The sequence below is a fragment of the Leucoraja erinacea genome, unplaced genomic scaffold (assembly GCF_028641065.1).
Source record: "Leucoraja erinacea ecotype New England unplaced genomic scaffold, Leri_hhj_1 Leri_74S, whole genome shotgun sequence".
Classification (NCBI taxonomy): Eukaryota; Metazoa; Chordata; class Chondrichthyes; order Rajiformes; family Rajidae; genus Leucoraja; species Leucoraja erinaceus.
In genome coordinates, this window is record NW_026576674.1 from 400,503 (window position 1) to 420,863 (window position 20,361).

The 20,361-nt window shown below is 44.2% G+C and overlaps 1 protein-coding gene across 3 annotated transcripts in view; it reads right to left on the reverse strand.

The window, feature by feature from the left end:
* Positions 1-321: 321 nt before the first annotated feature.
* LOC129694671 (zinc finger SWIM domain-containing protein 3-like) overlaps positions 322-20,361 on the reverse strand; it is a 39,823-nt gene continuing 19,783 nt past the window's right edge. The window contains exons 5-9 of one of the 3 annotated variants that reach the window (XM_055631393.1): positions 19,703-19,811; positions 10,414-10,654; positions 9,456-9,891; positions 3,972-4,822; positions 322-585 (exon numbers count right to left, since the gene is read on the reverse strand). In XM_055631393.1, the coding sequence (XP_055487368.1) occupies positions 536-585; positions 3,972-4,822; positions 9,456-9,891; positions 10,414-10,654; positions 19,703-19,811 (1,687 nt within the window). In that variant the 3' untranslated portion in view covers positions 322-535. The remainder of the gene's footprint in view (positions 586-3,971; positions 4,823-9,455; positions 9,892-10,413; positions 10,655-19,702; positions 19,812-20,361) is intronic. The other 2 variants (XM_055631394.1, XM_055631395.1) reach the window with 2 other exon arrangements.

A 20,361-nucleotide genomic window follows, 5' to 3' on the forward strand; every position in this document is an offset into this window, starting at 1 on the left:
GCACACTTCATGCAAACTGACAGCAACAATGACTTTATCAGCTGTAAGGGCAAACGGCATAGGGATTGAAGAAAGCTATATAATTCAGCTTCAAAGCTCAATCAGAGACGACCGACTGTTCACTCTCAATGGCGATTGGTGTCTGACAATCTTCATTGGATGCATCTATACATACACCCGCGTAACGCACACAGGGCCGACCGACAGTTCACTATCAATGGTGATCAGTGTCTGGCATTGTTCATTGGATGCATCTGCACACACACACACGCCTTCACTCACACATACACACAAGTACACACACACACATAACACACACAGAGCCGAGCGACAGTTTATTATCAATGGTGATCGATGTATGGCAGTGTTCATTGGGTGCATCTGTACACACACAGACACACAAGCGTACACACGGGGGTATGAAGAGAAAGCAACTTCAGATCCTGATTCCTGGGATCTCGGTGAATCACTGACTGTAAGCGGCTCCCAATGTCTGTCGGTCAGTCAGATCTGAAATCAGTTCTTACGCACATCTTCAACTTGCCTCGGTGGCTGGAGACGATTCTTGCTGTGTTGCACCAGTCACTGAAAAGAAAGGAACACAACGAGTGAGTGATGTTGGAGGGGGCACAGCAATGTATGCCGAGAGGGAAACAGACAGTAATAAATTGTTGGGGGACGCACATAGTCATGTATCCAGAGTACAACATGGTGCAACGGTAAAACAATATTTGAGGAAACATACAATAATAAATCACAATAGAGAGCTCGGTAAGTCCCGCTGAGTTACTCCAGCATTTTGTGTCTATCTTCGGTCAATAAGTATCATAGGGCCTGTCTATCAGTGGAAAGGTAATCTGCTGATCGATAAATGGTGAGAGGGGCAAAGTTTCAAGGAGATGTGCGAGGCAAGTTTTTTTCCTTGCTTTCATTTTGTTGAGGTCAATTCCTGGAACAGGGAAGGGTGGTGAATCTGTGGAATTCGTGGCCACAGAAGGCTGTGGAGGCAAAGTCGGTGGATATATTTATAGATAGATTCTTGATTAGTGCGGGTGTCAGAGGTTTCAATATGCAGGTAGTCTGGGAAAATCAGCTTGGTACTGGACCCCAAGAAAGGGAGTTTGTAGAGTGCCTCCGAGATGGATTCTTAGAGCAGCTTGTACTGGATCCTACCAGGGAGAAGGCAATTCTGGATTTAGTGTTGTGTAATGAACCGGATTTGATAAGGGAACTCAAGCTTAAGGAACCATTAGGAGGTGGTGGCCATAATATGATAAATTTTAATCTGCAATTTGAGAGGGGGAAGGTAAAATCCGAAGTGTCAGTGTTGCAGTTGAACAAATGGAACTATTGAGGCAGGAGGGAGGAGCTGTACTGGCCAAAGTTGACTGGAAAGGGATAGGTTGGGTGAGTGGGCAGATGCAGTATAATGTGGATACATGTGAGGTTATCCACTTTGGTGGCAAGTGCAGATTTTTATCCAAATGGTGTCAGATTAAGAAAAGGGGAAGTGCAACAAGACCTGGGTGTCCATAAGTCACTAAAGGTAAACTTGCAGGCACAGCAGGGAGTGAAGAAAGCTAATGGCATGTTGGCCTTCATAACGAGGGGATTTGAGTGTACAAGCGGAGGCTCTTCTGTATTTGTACAGGGCCCTGGTGAGACCACACCTGGAGCATTGTGTTCAGTTTTGGTCCCCTAATTTGAGGAAGGACATTCTTGCTATTGAGGGACTGCAGCATAGGTTCACAAGGTTAATTCCCAGTGGTGGGACTGTTATATGATGAAAGAATGGAACAACTGGGCTTGTATTCACTGGAATTTAGAAGGAAGAGTGGGGATCTGATAGAAACATAAAATTATCGAGGGATTGGACAAGCTAAATGCAGGAAACATGTTCCCGATGTTGCGGAAGTCCAGAAACAGAGGCCACAGTTTAAGAATAAGGGGTAGGCCATTTAGAGCTGAGACGAGGAAAAACCTTTTCACCCAGTTGTGAATTTGTGGAATTTTCTGCCTCAGAAGGCAGTGGAGGCCGATTCACAAGATGCAGACTAGCGGAATCAAGGGATATGGAGAGAAGGCATGAACGGGGTATTGATTGTGAATGATCAACCATTGAATGGCGGTGCTGGCTCAAAGGGCCAAATGGCCAACTCCTGCACCTATTAGTATGAAGGGTCCTGACCCGAAACGGCACCTATCCTCATCCTCCAGAGATGCTGCCTGATCCGCTGAGTTACTCCAGCACTTGGTGTCCACTTTCTACAGTACTTCCCTGAAAGTGGCAACATATGTGTAGAGAGTGGTCAAGAAGGCATATGGTTTGCTTGCTTTCATGGGTCATGGATGCATTGACTCTAACAGTCAGGAAGTCATGGTGCATCTTGATAGGACTTTGGTTTAGGCTGCATTTGGAGTATTGCATCCAGTTCTGGTTGCCCCATTATAGGAAGTATTTGGAAGCTTTGGAGAGAGTGCAGGAGGTTTCCCAGAATATTTTGCCAGGATTAGGAGGCATTAGCTACAGTTGAACATACTTGGATTGTTTCCTCTGGAATGTCGGAGGTTGCGGAGAGACCTAATAGAGGTTTGTAAAACGATGAAAGGCATAGATGGGGTGGAGAGTCAGGATCCTTCTCCCAGAAATAAAAAAAATCCAATACAAGAGAACATTGCATTAAAGTGAAAAGGGTAGAGTTTAGTGGGGCAAGTTTCTTTTTACACAGAGGTTGGTGCCTGGATCGTGCTGCCAGGGGTGGAAGTTGAAGCAGATACAATAGTTTGAAAGACTATTAGATGGGCACATGGATATGCATGAAATGGGGAGATATGGATTAAATGCAGGTAGATAAGCGATGGTCTTGGCATCATGTTCATTGTGTGCTGAAGGGCCTGTTCTTGTGCTGTACTGCTCCATGTTTTGTGTGTATCTTTGCTTCACTCTCTCTATAACCATATAACCATATAACAATTACAGCACGGAAACAGGCCATCTCGACCCTTCTAGTCCGTGCCGAACCCATAATCTCCCCTAGTCCCATATACCTGCGCTCAGACCATAACCCTCCATTCCCTTCCCATCCATATAACTACCCAATTTATTTTTAAATGATAAAAACGAACCTGCCTCCACCACCTTCACTGGAAGCTCATTCCACACAGCTACCACTCTCTGAGTAAAGAAGTTCCCCCTCATGTTACCCCTAAACTTAAGTCCCTTAATTCTCATGTCATGTCCCCTTGTTTGAATCTTCCCTACTCTCAGTGGGAAAAGCTTTTCCACGTCAACTCTGTCTATCCCTCTCATCATTTTAAAAACCTCTATCAAGTCCCCCCTTAACCTTCTGCGCTCCAAAGAATAAAGCCCTAACTTGTTCAACCTTTCTCTGTAACTTAGTTGCTGAAACCCAGGCAACATTCTAGTAAATCTCCTCTGGACTCTCTGTATTTTGTTGACATCCTTCCTATAATTAGGCGACCAAAATTGTACACCATACTCCAGAATTGGCCTCACCAATGCCTTGTACAATTTTAACATTACACCCCAACTTCTATACTCAATGCTCTGATTTATAAAGGCCAGCACACCAAAAGCTTTCTTTACCACCCTATCTACATGAGATTCCACTTTCAGGGAACTGTGTACAGTTATTCCCAGATCCCTCTGTTCACCTACATTCTTCAATTCCCTACCATTTAGGTTACCTGGACTTTATTCTAGCGCACACACGGGAGTCATTCATCATCTATCAGTCCTATATACTCTATATACTTCTATATACTCATTTACACAGAGGGTGGTGCCTGGATCGTGCTGCCAGAGGTGGAAGTTGAAGCAGATACAATAGTTCGAAAGACTATTAGATGGGACATAGATATGTTCATTGTGTTCTTGTGCTGTACTGCTCCATGTTTTGTGTGTGTGTGTATCTTTGCTTCACTCTCTCTGAGACTGTGTTGCTACAAACCATTGATTTCGGTGACTTGCACCTGGCCACCTCTGGCCCAGATGTCAGTGACGGCCGTCATAACCTCCAGGCACCTGCCAAAGTCTTCGGCCGGACACCGGGTGGCGAGGGAGGAGAGTTTGCGAGCTACCTTGAAGGCCTGGCGGTACCGCTCCTGCTGCACCTTGTCCCGCTCCCTCAGTGACGCGGGTGGGAACTGACCGCCGAGGAAGTGCTCCTGCGTCCAGCGCCCGGCGCAGAGCGAGGGCTCGAAGAGGTCGGAGCCCAGCCGCCGCCGGAGAGCCAGGACGTGCCGGCAGGGGAGCCTCATGGAGGTGCGGAAGGCACACTGGCAGCTGGCCTGGTCCGTCACGAGGGCCCGGCGCCGACACACGGGCCAGGCCCTATCGGCCTCCACACTGAGGAAGGAGACCCACTCCGCTTCCTCCAGCTCCCTCTGCACCCGGCGGAAGGCAAAGTCGGTGAGCAGCTCCCGGTAGAAAGACTCGACGGAGTTGTCCTCCAGCCCTGCAGGAGGCGCTCTCTGCAACACCCGCTGGTCGCACTCTGCCCGCACCGTGTCCACGGCCTTCAGGAGGTCCCGGGTGAAGGAGGTCACGTTGGAGAAGTCCTCGACCGTGGCCGCCAGCCTCTGGCTCAGCGCCTGCACCCGCTGCAGGGAGCTGGTGAGGTAGCTCTCGTTCTCGTGCTTGAAGCCCTCCACCCACTGGCGGCGCGACCCGTGCCACGTCTTGTGGAAGTAGTCAACGGCACTCTCCGCGTTGGAGTCCAGCAGCTGGCGGTACAGCAGGTCGTAGTCCTCTGTCCACGTCGCGTAACACATACTGTGCAGGATCTGCAGCAGCTGGCTCCTGGCGGGAAGAAAGGGAAGAGGAGACAAGGTTAGGAACCTCCCGGTGCAGCACCATGGCGTAGTGGTAGAGTTGCTGCCTTACAGTGCCAGTCCCAGGATCCATCCTGACTACAGGCATTGTCTGTGTGGAGAGCCCAACCTCATAACATGGGTAAAATTATTATATGATAAACCGATGGCAAGAATTTTAACTAATAACATGTTATCTCAAAAATTTCAACTATCAAGGGGTAATAGGCAGGGATGTGCACTATCACCCCTGCTATTTGCCCTTATGATAGAACCCCTGGCTGAAAGTATAAGAATTCATCCGAATATTCAGGGCTATAATACCAGGGACTCAAAGAATAAAATCTCATTATATGCAGACGATATACTTTTATATATTACAAAGTCACAAACGAGCATACCAAATTTATTAAACTTAATAGAGGAATTTGGGTCTTTTTCTGGATATAGAATAAACTGGAACAAAAGCGAAATCATGACATTAAAACCTCAAGAACCTACACACTTACTGAAGTTCCCCTTTAAAATCGCAACAGAAAAATTTAAATATTTGGGTATTCAGATTACTAGAAAATATAAAGCATTATTCAATGCTAATTTCATACCTTTATTAAATAAACTTAATACACGGATTAAATTTTGGAAAACACTTCCCTTATCATTATTAGGTAGAATAAATGCAATAAAAATGATCTTCTTACCACAATTATTATACCTATTTCAGTCTATACCGGTATATATACCAAAATATATATTTTTTAAATTAGACTCTAACATTACAAATTATATTTGGGACTATAAATCACATAGAATCACAAAAAAACACTTATGTAAACCAAAAGAGGTCGGGGGGACTTTCACTTCCGAATTTTATGTATTATTACTGGGCAGTGCATATTAAGAATATGATTTATTGGTTGGATAGTTCTACACAACAGACAGAATGGATAAAAATGGAGAAGGAGGATTGTCATCCTTGTAATATAGGAACGATCCTCTTTTCCCCCAAAGAACTGAATAACACAATATATAAGAAGAACCCAATTATATATGGTACAATAAGAATTTGGAAACAAATAAAATTATCTTTAAAATTAAGAAATCTATCACTGTTAATGCCAATTGCAAATAACCCTTTATTTAAACCATCTCTTATTGATAAGACATATAACCAATGGGAAAGTCTCGGAATTAGGATCAGGGATATGTACGAAATGGGAAACCTACTATCATTCCAACAACTACAATTAAAATTTAAATTGAAAAACAACCAATATTTTAAATATCTTCAGATTTGCGACTTTGTGAAAAAATATATACAAGGATATCAAAACGTAACTCCTGACTTATGGGAAGAAGCAATGAATATTGAAGCTGACTCACAAAAATTAATATCCTATTTATATAATAGTATTCTAAATATAGACCTACCATCGACAGAGGTACTTAGAGAAGAGTGGGAACGGGAATTAATGATAAAAATTACGAAGGTTAAATGGGAAAAATACCTGATATATATTCACAAATGTTCAATTAATGTAAGACATAATCTAATTCAATTTAAAATTGTACATAGATTATATTATTCAAAAACAAGATTGAACAAATTTTATCCAAATATATCCGCCACTTGTGATAAATGTCTAGTCCAAAAGGCAACTATAACACACTCCTTAGTTTCCTGCATAAAACTTTATAGATTTTGGAATTATATTTTTGAAATACTTACAAAATTATTCAAGACAAGAATGGAACCTAATACTAAAATGATTATATTTGGTGTAATGGAAGATGGGAATAAATTGAACACATCTCAAAATCTATTCCTTAATTATGGTTTAATAATAGCAAAAAAATTAATACTTTAATTTTGGAAGGGTACATCAATATCAACGCTTAAAATGTGGATTGCAAGTAAGTTGGACACCGCTCATCTTGAGGAAATGCGATTCCTCCTAATGGATAAATCAGACCAATTCATAACGAGTTGGTCTCCATTCGTCGTTTTTTTGGGAACCATATGGTGCAACACAATTGTAAAAAATAACTGTTTCAGGACTGGACGAGGGTTGGGCAAGATTATAAATAATGATCTCCTTTTCTTTTCACTATTTTCTCTCTCAACTTTCTTCATTTACTCGTTTTCTTTCTTCACACACTATATATTTCACATCTTTCTATCCTTTACTATCTAACTTCTTTTTCTTATTCTCATCTTTTTTCAATGTAACAAAAAAAAAAAAAGAAGTTGTACATAAAATGTATTATGAAAATATATATTAGGCACTTTGGTGCCATATGACTGTGCTTACTTCTAATAAAATAAAATATATACAGTGCCAGTCCCAGGATCCATCCTGACTACAGGCATTGTCTGTGTGGAGAGCCCAACCTCCCCCCCCCCCCCCCTTGCCCCTGTCCCACGACAGAATCACGATGCCAGAACTTATTGATGCCCGATGGTGCAGTAGAGGGGGCAGGTGGAGAGAAGAGGGAAGGGGAGGAGGGGGCGGAGAGTAGGAGGAGGAAAAGAGGGGGAGAAGGGAAGGAGGAGCGGGTAAGAAAGAGGGAAAGAAAAGAGAGAGAGAGAGAGAGAGAGAGTGGAGTAGATGGGACAGAAAGAAAGAAATTAGAAAAGCTAAAAGACGATATGAGGTTGCTTTGGCAAGTAAGGTAAAAGTAAATCCGAAGGGTTTCTACCGCTATATTAATAGCAAAAGGATAACGAGGGATAAAATTGGTCCATTAGAGAGTCAGAGTGGACAACTATCTGCAGAGCCAAAAGAGATGGGGTAGATATTGAACAGTTTCTTTTCTTCGGTATTCACCAAGGAGAAGGATATTGAATTATGTGAGGTAAGGGAAACAAGTAGAGTAGCTATGGAAACTATGAGGATCAAAGAAGAGGAAGTACTGACACTTTTGAGAAATATAAAAGTGGATAAGTCTCCAGGTCCGGACAGGATATTCCCTAGGACATTGAGGGAAGTTAGTGTAGAAATAGCAGGGGCTATGGCAGAAATATTTCAAATGTCATTAGAAACGGGAATAGTGCCGGAGGATTGGCGTACTGCGCATGTTGTTCCATTGTTTAAAAAGGGGTCTAAGAGTAAACCTAGCAATTATAGACCTGTTAGTTTGACGTCAGTGGTGGGCAAATTAATGGAAAGAATACTTAAAGATAATATATATAAGCATCTAGATAAACAGGGTCTGATTAGAAACAGTCAACATGGATTTGTGCCTGGAAGGTCATGTTTAACTAAACTTCTTGAATTTTTTGAAGATGTTACTCGGGAAATTGATGAGGGTAAAGCAGTGGATGTTGTGTATATGGACTTTAGTAAGGCCTTTGACAAGGTTCATCATGGAAGGTTGGTTAAGAAGGTTCAATGGTTGGGTATTAATGGTGGAGTAGCAAGATGGATTCAACAGTGGCTGAATGGGAGATGCCAGAGAGTAATGGTGGATGGTTGTTTGTCAGGTTGGAGGCCAGTGACGAGTGGGGTGCCACAGGGATCGGTGTTGGGTCCACTGTTGTTTGTCATGTACATCAATGATCTGGATGATGGTGTGGTAAATTGGATTAGTAAGTATGCAGATGATACTAAGATAGGTGGGGTTGCGGGTAATGAAGTAGAGTTTCAAAGTCTACAGAGAGATTTATGCCAGTTGGAAGAGTGGGCTGAAAGATGGCAGATGGAGTTTAATGCTGATAAGTGTGAGGTGCTACATCTTGGCAGGACAAATCAAAATAGGACGTACATGGTAAATGGTAGGGAATTGAAGAATGTAGGTGAACAGAGGGATCTGGGAATAACTGTGCACAGATCCCTGAAAGTGGAATCTCATGTAGATAGGGTGGTAAAGAAAGCTTTTGGTGTGCTGGCCTTTATAAATCAGAGCATTGAGTATAGAAGTTGGGATGTAATGTTAAAATTGTACAAGGCATTGGTGAGGCCAATTCTGGAGTATGGTGTACAATTTTGGTCGCCTAATTATAGGAAGGATGTCAAGAAAATAGAGAGAGTACAGAGGAGATTTACTAGAATGTTGCCTGGGTTTCAGCAACTAAGTTACAGAGAAAGGTTGAACAAGTTAGGGCTTTATTCTTTGGAGCGCAGAAGGTTAAGGGGGGACGATAGAGGTTTTAAAAATGATGAGAGGGATAGACAGAGTTAACGTGGAAAAGCTTTTCCCACTGAGAGTAGGGAAGATTCAAACAAGGGGACATGACATGAGAATTAAGGGACTGAAGTTTAGGGGTAAATGAGGGGGAACTTCTTTACTCAGAGAGTGGTTCGTTGTGTGGAATGAGCGAAAATTGGATAGTTATATGGATGGGAAGGGAATGGAGGGTTATGGTCTGAGCGCAGGTATATGGGACTAGGGGAGGTTATGTGTTCGGCACGGACTAGAAGGGTCGAGATGGCCTGTTTCCGTGCTGTAATTGTTATATGGTTATATGACATGGGGGGGAGACTGGATTGTGCAGAGGGATGAGAGTCACAACTTTAACGAACAAACACAATGCGACAGGCGGAGGAATATTTGGGAACTCCCATCCCCCACCCGCCCGCTCCGCTCCAGTCCCACGAGGGAATGTCGGTGCCAGTGCTTACTGTTGCCCGGCGGTCAGGTGCAGCTTCTCGGTGGTCACATCGTCCTGGAAGACGCTCAGGGTGTGGGCGAGGCAGGCCAGCGGTTTGCAGTGGGGCAGCACATCGGTCACCAGCTCCCCGTTGCACACCTTGCTGCCGACCACCACCGCCCGCGTTCCCTCCGCCGCCGGGTTCTTCTGCCTGAAGATGCGGAGAAGCTGCCGGACGGTCTCGCGCTCCTCGCTCTGCAGGAACCACAGGCTCGCCAGCTCGCTCTCCCCGTTGCCGTTGATGGCCAGCAGCAGGTATGTGGGCAGCTGCAGGCCCGCCCAGCTGTAGGTGGCGCCCACCAGCAGCACCTCGGGGAACCTCTCGAAGGTCTGTTTCATGCGGCCGTCCTGGTAGTAGATGGCCTGCAACATGTTGGCCTTGTTCACCACCATCACCACCGTGCCGTCTGCAAGTAAACGCAGACAAGAGTCAGAACAAGGGACTGACCCACTTGCACCCTGGCCACAAACTCTTTGAAGTAGAAACATAGAAAATTGGTGCAGGAGTAGGCCATTCGGCCCTTCGAGCCAGCACGGCCATTCAATATGATCTTGGCCGATCATCCAGAATCAGTACCCTGTTCTTCCCACGAGTGGTAGCTCTACCTAACAGCCGCTCTACACAACTACATTCTAGTCTGTAAGCCAAACACTTATGAACTCTCCAAGTGCACTTTAGATATTTGCATGTGCAATATACAGCAAAGCTGCCCCTTTTTACTCTTGCCCTTTATTTTTACATTGTTTAAGTATAATGTTTTTTAATTGTCTGCTGTCTCTAACATCTAAAATTTATTGACTTTCCGAGGGTAGATTAGTACCAATGTCAGAGGTTATGGGAAGAAGGCAAGAGAAAGGGGTTAGGAGAGAGAGATAGATCAGCCATGATGGGCCGAATGGCCTATTTTTACTATTCCTTATGACCTTACCCTTGACGGACGCCAGTGTTGGCACCATTTTCTCCAAATCGGTTTTGTTGACCTTGAACTGGCCACATTTCTCCTTGCGTGCGGGGCTATGGGCATCCTCGTCAGCGAGCATCTTGCCGGCAACCTCCCCCAGCTGCACCTTGACACCCGCTCCATTACTCCGCAGCGAGACGATAGAAGTGGTGTCCACGCGCAGCGCTTTAACACAGAGCCTTTGGTGCTGGAGCCTCTCCTCCTCTTCCTGTGTGGTATAGGCAAGGTCGTAGGGTCAGTTCAGTTTAGTGTAATGTCACGTGTACCAAGGTACAGTGAAAAGCTTTTGATGCGTGCTAACCATTCAGAGGACAAAGGAATGTAGGTGGAAGAGGAGGGGGGGGGGGGGGGGAGAGGATAAAAAAAAGAGGGTTGATTGTAGGTTTGTTGCCTAAAATTGGTGGATTCAATGTTCATACTGTTGGGTTGTAAGCAACCCAAACGGAATACAAGGTGCTATTCCTCCATGTTGCAGTAACTCATTCATTTCTCATCCTACAGGAAGTCAGGAATGGGGTGAGGATTGTGCCACCAGATATGTCGGGGTGAGCAGCACGGTGGCACAACTGGTAGAGCTGTAACCTCACAGTGGCACAGATCTTGGTTTGATCCTGACTCTGGGTGCCACCCACGTGCGGTTTGCACCTTCTCCCTGTGACTGCGTGGGTTTCCTCTGGGTGCTCCGGTTTCTTCCCACATCCCAAAAACAACATCTGGTTTGGAGGTCAATTGTCCTCTGTAAATTGCCCCTAGTGAGGTGGGAGTGGATGAGAAAGTAGGATAACATACAACTAGTAATACAACTAGTACTAACAGGTGGTCGATGATCAGTGTGGACTAGGTAGGCCTATGTTTCCATGCTGTATCTGTAAACTAAGCTAAGATCACGTATTGGAATATACAACACGACAGCACAGGAATGGGCCCGCCAGCCCACATTATCTGTGTCAAACATCATACCAAGTTAAACTGATCTCATCTCCCTGTACATGATCCATATTGCTCTAGTCCCTGAACTTCCTTATCCCAAAGCCTCTTAAACACCACCATGGTATCTACATCCACCACCATCTCTGGCAGTGTAGTCCCCATCCCCACCCCTCTCTGTGTAAAAATCTTGCCTCGCACATTAAACTTTCCCCCTCTCACCACATACAGTGGCTTGCAAAAGTTTTCATACCCCTTGAACTTTTCCACATTTTGTCACGTTACAATCACAAACGTAAATGTATTTACTCCCTGTTTGAACTGTTGCCGTCAGGCAGACGGTACAGATCTACAAGGACAAGGACAAATAGACTAAAAAACAGTTTTTACCCCACTGCTATAAAAGCACTAAATGTAGCCGCCAAGGAACGCAGGGGCGATACAGACTAAGGGACTGTGGTACACTGTGGAATCGACAGAAGGATGGAGGGTTGGGTGTGTATGCGTGCTTTGTCCGTGATATTTATTTCGTTGTTTATCTTTAATATTTTACCTTGTATGTATCGTTAGCTTTTAGAAATGTTTGAATGCTGCACTGACTGGCTGACATTTTAAATTTCGTTGTACATGGTTCATGTTACAATGACAATAAAGAAACTATTCTATTCTATTCTACTATTCTATTCTTATTGGGATTTTATGTGATAGACCAACACAAAGTGGCGCATAATTGTGAAGTGGAAGGAAAATGATACATGGTTTTCAAATTTTTTTACAAATAAAAAACTGAAAAATGTGGCGTGCAAAAGTATTCAGCCGCCTTTACTCTGATACCCCTAAATAAAACCCAGTGCAACCAATTGCCTTCAGAAGTCACCTAATTAGTAAATAGAGTCCACTTGTGTGTAATCTAATCTCAGTATAAATACAGCTGTTCTGTGAAGGCTTCATAGGTTTGTTAGAGAACATTAGTGACCAAACAGCATCATGAAGCCCAAGGAACACACCAGACAGGTCAGGGATAAAGTTGTGGAGAAGTTTAAAGCAGGGTTAGGCTTTAAAAAAATATCCCAAGCTTTGAACATCTCACGGAGCACTGTTCAATCCATCATCCGAAAATGGAAAGAGTATGGCACAACTGCAAACCTATCAAGACATGGCCGTCCACCTAATCTGACAGGCCGGGCAAGGAGAGCATTGATCAGAGAAGCAGCCAAGCCAAGGCAGCAAGCCATGGTAACTCTGGAGGAGCTGCAGAGATCCACAGCTCAGGTGGGAGAATCTGTCCACAGGACAACTATTAGTCGTGCACTCCACTAATCGGGCCTTTATGGAAGAGTGGCAAGAAGAAAGCCATTGTTGAAAAAAAGCCATAAGAAGTCCCGTTTGCAGTTTGCCACAAGCCATGTGGGGGACACAGCAAACATGTGGAGGAAGGTCCTCTGGTCAGATGAGACCAAAATTGAAGTTTTTGGCCTAAATGCAAAACGCTATGTGTGGCGGAAAACTAACACTGCACATCACCCTGAACACACCATCCCCACTGTGAAACATGGTGGTGGCAGCATCATGCTGTGGGGATGATTTTCTTCAGCAGGGACAAGGAAGATGGTCAGAGTTGATGGGAAGATGGATGGAGCCAAATACAGGGCAATCTTGGAAGAAAACCTGTTACGAGTCTGCAAAAGACGAGACTGGGGCGGAGGTTCACCTTCCAGCAGGACAACGACCCTAAACATACAGCCAGAGCTACAATGGAATGGTTTAGATCAAAGCATATTCATGTGTTAGAATGGCCCAGTCAAAGTCCAGACCTGAATCCAATTGAGAATCTCTGGCAAGACTTGAAAATTGCTGTTCACAGACACTCTCCATCCAATCTGACTTAGCTTGAGCTATTTTGCAAAGAAGAATGGGCAAAAATTTCAGTCTCTAGATGTGCAAAGCTGGTAGAGACATACCCCAAAAGACTTGCAGCTGTAATTGCAGCGAAAGGTGGTTCTACAAAGTATTGACTCAGGGGGGCTGAATACTTTTGCACGCCACACTTTTCAGTTTTTTATTTGTAAAAAATTTGAAAACCATGTATCATTTTCCTTCCACTTCACAATTATGCACCACTTTGTGTTGGTCTATCACATAAAATCCCAATAAAATACATTTACGTTTGTGGTTGTAACATGACAAAATGTGGAAAAGTTCAAGGGGTATGAAAACTTTTGCAAGCAACTGTAGCTACACCCTCTCGTGTTGGACATTTCCACTTTGGGGAAAAGCCACTGATTACCTTATGTATGCCTCTTATATACTTCTATCCAGTCTTCCCTCAACCTCTGACGTTCCAGAGAAAATAACCCAAGTTTATCCAACCTCCCCCTGTAGCTGAAGCATTCTAATCCAGGGAACATTTTGGTAAACCTCCTCTGCACCCTCTCAAAAGCCTCCACATCTCTCCTGTAAGGGGACGACAAGACTACACATAATACTCCAAATGTAGTCTAACTAAAGCCCTATAGAGCTGCATCATGATGTGCTGACTCTTATAGTCAATGCCCCATAGCACAGAAGCACATAGCACATATTATCTAAATGGTGGCCGATTGGGAAAGGGGGAGATGCAGCGAGACCTGGGTGTCATGGTACACCAGTCATTGAAGGTAGGCATGCAGGTGCAGCAGGCAGTAAAGAAAGCGAATGGTATGTTAGCTTTCATTGCAAAAGGATTTGAGTATAGGAGCAGAGAGGTTCTACTGCAGTTGTACAGGGTCTTGGGAGACCACACCTGGAGTATTGCGTACAGTTTTGGTCTCCAAATCTGAGGAAGGACATTATTGCCATAGAGGGAGTGCAGAGACGGTTCACCAGACTGATTCCTGGGATGTCAGGACTGTCTTATGAAGAAAGACTGGATAGACTTGGTTTATACTCTCTAGAATTTAGAAGATTGAGAGGGGATCTTATAGAAACTTACAAAATTCTTAAGGAGTTGGACAGGCTAGATGCAGGAAGATTGTTCCCGATGTTAGGGAAGTCCAGGACAAGGGGTCACAGCTTAAGGATAAAGGGGAAATCCTTTAAAATCGAGATGAGAAGAACTTTTTTCACACAGAATGGTGAATCTCTGGAACTCTCTGCCACAGAGGGTAGTTGAGGCCAGTTCATTGGCTATATTTAAGAGGGAGTTAGATGTGGCCCTTGTGGTTAAGGGGATCAGGGGGTATGGAGAGAAGGCAGGTACGGGATACTGAGTTGGATGATCAGCCATGATCATATTGAATGGCGGTGCAGGCTCGAAGGGCCGAATGGCCTACTCCTGCACCTAATTTCTATGTTTCTATGTAAGACAAGCATACCATACACTTTACCCATACTGGTTAACATATGATGCACATTTGTTGGCACCAGGCCTGTACTTTCTAGAGTTTAGAAGAATCAGGGGGGGCCTCATTGAAACGTACCGAGTAGTGAAAAGGTTGGATGGAGTAGATGTGAGAGGATGATTCCACTAGTGGGAGAGTGTCGGACTAAAGGCCATAGCCTCAGAATTAAAGGACTTTCCTTTTGGAAGGAGAGGAGGGTGAATTTCTTTAGTCAGAGGGTGGTGAATCGGTGGAATTCTTTGCCACAGAAGGCTGTGGAGGCCAAGTCAATGGATATTTTTATGGCAGAGATCGATGGATTGTTGATTGGCAGAGATGTCGGATTATGGGGAGAAGGCAGGAGAATGGGGTTAGGAGGGAGAGATAGATCATCCATGAGTGAATGATGGAATAGACGATAGGCTGAATGGCCTAATTCTGCTCTTATTACTTATGACGTCTTCTTAACCTACTTGTGCTGCCTCCTTCAGTGAGCTATGGACTTGGACTTCGAGATCCCTCTGCATATCAATGCTGTTAAGGGTCATGCCATTAACTATACTCTTCTCTCACCTCACAGTTGCTCGGGTTAAACTCCATCTGCCATTTCTCTGCCCCTTTCTGCAGCTGGTTTATGTTCTGCTATCTTCTGACAGCATTTCTCGCTGTCTGCAACTCCTAATTTGTGTCATTAGTAAACTTACTCACCAACCCATCTATATTTACATCTAGGTCATATATATATATAATACAAAATCTCTTTACCTCTGGCCCTAGGCCATTTCTGAATTTTAATCCCTGGCAATTGACTATTCCTTTAGCAGCTATTTGGAACTTTCTCCATCTATGTGTGTCTCTCCATCGCCACAACTACCATGGGAAAAACCATCTTCCCCGTCTAGTTTAGTCTCGTTTCTTGTCACATGTAACAACAAGTTTTTTTGTTGCGTGCTATCCAGTCCGCGGAAAGACTATCCATGATTACAATCAAGTCGTCCACAGTCGAAATGTGCAGGAAGGAACTGCAGATGCTGCTTTAAACCAAAAATAAATACAAAAAGCTGGAGTAACTCAGCGGGTCAGGAAGCATCAATCTGAAGAAGGGTCTCAAAACTTCACCTATTCCTTTTCTGGTATGAAGAGGGGTCTCGCCCCAACACGTCATGTATTCCTTTTCCCTAGGTCTGAAGGAGGGTGTTGACCCGAAACGTCACCTATTCCTTTTCTCCAGAGATGCCGTCTGACCTGCTGAGTTCCTCTGGATTTCTGTGTCCAAGCCGCCCACAGTGTACAGATACAGGATAAAGGAAATAATGTTTAGCGTCAGATAAAGTCCAGTAAAGTCCAATTAAAGATAGTGTGAGTCTCCATTCTATGCCTCTCATGAACAGATATACTTCTTTCATCACCCTCAGACACTCTTGATTCCTTAAACCCCATTATAAGACATTCCTTGAAACCCACCATCTCCACCCAAGTTATAGGTCATCTCCAGAATCCCTGCTAAGGCAGTTCACATCAATCACTTTGACAACGTCCCTGAATGCTGGAGATATTTTTAGTGCGTTAGAAGAACTACATAAATAAAACATGTTACTGTTAGGGAAATGACTAGTGATATTGTGGAAGAAAACATTAATATCCTTTCTTACTTATTTTTAATTTAGATTGGAATTGAACAAGTTAGGGCTTTATTCTTTGGAGCGCAGAAGGTTAAGGGGGGACTTGATAGAGGTTTTTAAAATGATGAGAGGGATAGACAGAGTTGACGTGGAAAAGCTTTTCCCACTGAGAGTAGGGAAGATTCAAACAAGGGGACATGACATGAGAATTAAGGGACTGAAGTTTAGGGGTAACATGAGGGGGAACTTCTTTACTCAGAGAGTGGTAGCTGTGTGGAATGAGCTTCCAGTGAAGGTGGTGGAGGCAGGTTCGTTTTTATCATTTAAAAATAAATTGGATAGTTATATGGATGGGAAGGGAATGGAGGGTTATGGTCTGAGCGCAGGTATATGGGACTAGGGGAGAGGATGTGTTCGGCACGGACTAGAAGGGTCGAGATGGCCTGTTTCCGTGCTGTAATTGTTATATGGTTATATGGTTATTAACAAGGTAACGAAAGGGTGTTTGGATGTGACAATTGGCATCTCTCGTTGACCAGGTATAGAAGAGGTTCGTGAGAATCGGCAAAGTAAGATTAGACCTATTACCTCTTGTTTAAGAATGTGTTGAAGGGTGTATGGTAAATGCAAACATGAAATAGTCGACAGAGATAAGGAAGCTTGTTTCTCTCTACAGCGTGTCACAGTAGACCACCCGCGCCCCCTACCACTAGTAGCGTAGATACGTTGCAGTAAATGGGGGGGCTTATGAATGGCTCAGAGTGGGTATGGTGGCGTGGTCCGCCTAAAAGGTGAGACAGAATAATGTCAAGATGCCCGTGTATTGTGTTTGACTTGTATTAACCATCTGTTGTTGAATGATTGACATAAGCAAAAAAAGTATGTTATGACTAATGAAACAATTGGTACCCATATAGTAGATAGTATATTTTCATGTAGTTGTATATAAGAAAAAACAAAAGTTGTTTACTGCACAGCATAACTGTCGGCTTATTCTGCTGTGAAGTCAGAGAACTGGTGAGCAGTTAACTGCCACCATCTGTCCATGATATCATGAAATAAAGTCTCTTAAAGCACACCTGTGAAGTCTCCGCTTTTCATTTTCCTTTCATTTCCCTCTATATTAATTTCTTCCACAGTGTTTCAGTATTGATGTGGATAGAGGACTGGCTGGCAAACAGGAAGCAAAGAGTAGGAGTAAACGGGTCCTTTTCACAATGGCAGGCAGTGACTAGTGGGGTACCGCAAGGCTCAGTGCTGGGACCCCAGCTATTTACAATATATATTAATGATCTGGATGAGGGAATTGAAGGCAATATCTCCAAGTTTGCGGATGACACTAAGCTGGGGGGCAGTGTTAGCTGTGAGGAGGATACTAGGAGACTGCAAGGTGACTTGGATAGGCTGGGTGAGTGGGCAAATGTTTGGCAGATGCAGTATAATGTGGATAAATGAGAGGTTATCCATTTTGGTGGCAAAAACGGGAAAGCAGACTATTATCTAAATGGTGGCCGATTGGGAAAGGGGGAGGTGCAGCGAGACCTGGGTGTCATGGTACACCAGTCATTGAAGGTAGGCATGCAGGTGCAGCAGGCAGTGAAGAAAGCAAATGGTATGTTAGCTTTCATAGCAACATAATTTGAGTATAGGAGCAGGGGGGTTCTACTGCAGTTGTACAGGGTCTTGGTGAGACCACACCTGGAGTATTGCGTACAGTTTTGGTCTCCAAATCTGAGGAAGGACATTATTGCCATAGAGGGAGTGCAGAGACGGTTCACCAGACTGATTCCTGGGATGTCAGGACTGTCTTATGAAGAAAGACTGGATAGACTTGGTTTATACTCTCTAGAATTTAGGAGATTGAGAGGGGATCTTATAGAAACTTACAAAATTCTTAAGGGGTTGGACAGGCTAGATGCAGGAAGATTGTTCCCAATGTTAGGGAAGTCCAGGACCGAGATGAGAAGAACTTTTTTCACACAGAGAGTGGTGAATCTCTGGAACTCTCTGCCACAGAGGGTAGTTGAGGCCAGTTCATTGGCTATATTTAAGAGGGAGTTAGATGTGGCCCTTGTGGCTAAGGGGATCAGGGGGTATGGAGAGAAGGCAGGTACGGGATACTGAGTTGGATGATCAGCCATGATCATATTGAATGGCGGTACAGGCTCGAAGGGCCGAATGGCCTACTCCTGCACCTAATTTCTATGTTTCTATGTTTCAGTCTGACTCTGTTAATGCTAAATTTGCCAGAGTACAGAGGCTGGATTGATATCCCAGTGGGGGAATGTGATATTATCCCATAGATTCACACCGGCTCTTCCACCTACATGTCGGCAATGACCGTCAAGCACCCATGTTGTTATGTTCTATGTGTAGGGGCAGCATGGTGGCACAGAATAGAATAGAATAGAATAGTTTCTTTATTGTCATTGTAACATGGGCTATGTACAACGAAATTTAAAATGTCAGCCAGTCAGTGCAGCATTCAAACATTTCTAAAGCTAACGAAACATCCACGGTAAAATAATAAAGATAAGCAAATAAATAAATATCACAGACAAAGCACGCATACACACCCAACCCTCCATCCTTCTGTCGATTTCACCGTTACCACAGTCCCTTAGTCTGTATCGCCCCTGCGTTCCTTGGCGGCTACATTTAGTGCTTTTATAGCAGTGGGGTAAAAACTGTTTTTTAGTCTGTTTGTCCTTGTCCTTGTGGATCTGTACCGTCTGCCTGACGGCAACAGTTCAAACAGGGAGTGTCCGGGGTGGGAGATGTCCTTTATTATATTCTGGGTTTTTTTGGTGCAGCGGGAATTGTGTAGGTCCTCCAAGGTAAGGAGAGGGCAGCCGACAATCGGGAGAGTTGCTGTGTTACAGCACCAGAGACCGGGTTTCATCCTGACTACGGGTGCTGTCTGTACGGAGTTTGTATGTTCTCCCCGTGGGTTTTCTTCGGGAGCTGCAGTTTCCTCCCACACTCTAAAGATGTTCAGGTTTAAAGGCTAATTGGCTGGGAAAAATTGAAAGTTGTCCCTAATGTGTGTGGCATGGTGTTGATGTGCAGGGATCGCTGGTCGGCCTGGACTCGTTGGGCCGAAGGGCCGGTTTCCACACTGTGTGTCTTAAACTAAACTGCAGATTCTAGTTTACACCAAAGTTAGACGCATGAAGCTGAAGTAACTCAGCGGGTGAGACAACATCTCTGGAGAAAAGAAAAAGGTGACATTTCGGGTCGAGACCTTTCTTCAGACTAGCCGGGAAGGATCCCAAACAAACAAACAAACGAATGCACGCGCGCGCACACACACACACACACACACACACACACGTGCTCTGCTTTTACCTGCGGCACTATGTGGTTATGCGATTCATTTATCACTTTCACCACAAACTTGTCTCCATCTGCAGAAAGACGGACTTTAATGACACAGGGACACTTCATCTTGTTGATTCTGAAAAAGACAGTGGGAGGCAGTGTGTAAGCCAATTGGGTGAAGACCAGATAGACACAAAGTGCTGGAGTTACTCAGCGGGTCCGACATCATCTCTGGAGAAAAGGAATAGGTGACGCTTCGGATCGAGACCATTCTTCAGTTTTCTTCAGTCTGAAGAAGGGTTTCGACCCAAAACGTTGCCTATTTCCTTCGCTCCATAGATGATGCCTCACCCAGCTGAGTTTCTCCAGCATTTTTGTCTTCATTCAGTTTTGTTTAGTTTAGTTTATTGTCACGTGTACCAAGTTAAAAGCTTTTGTTGCGTGCTAACCAGTCAGCGGGAAGACAATACATGATTACAATCGAGCCATTTCCAGTGTATAAATACATGATAAGGGAATAACAAAGATAGTCCGAGGGTCACCAATGAGGAAGATGACAGTTCAGGACTGCTCTCTACTTGTGGTAGGATGATTCAGACCAGCAGTGTATGGCTATATTTTACAATCATCACAGAATCCAACAGAAATATTAGATTGACATTGGCCATCAAGCAGTGTTAGTGGGA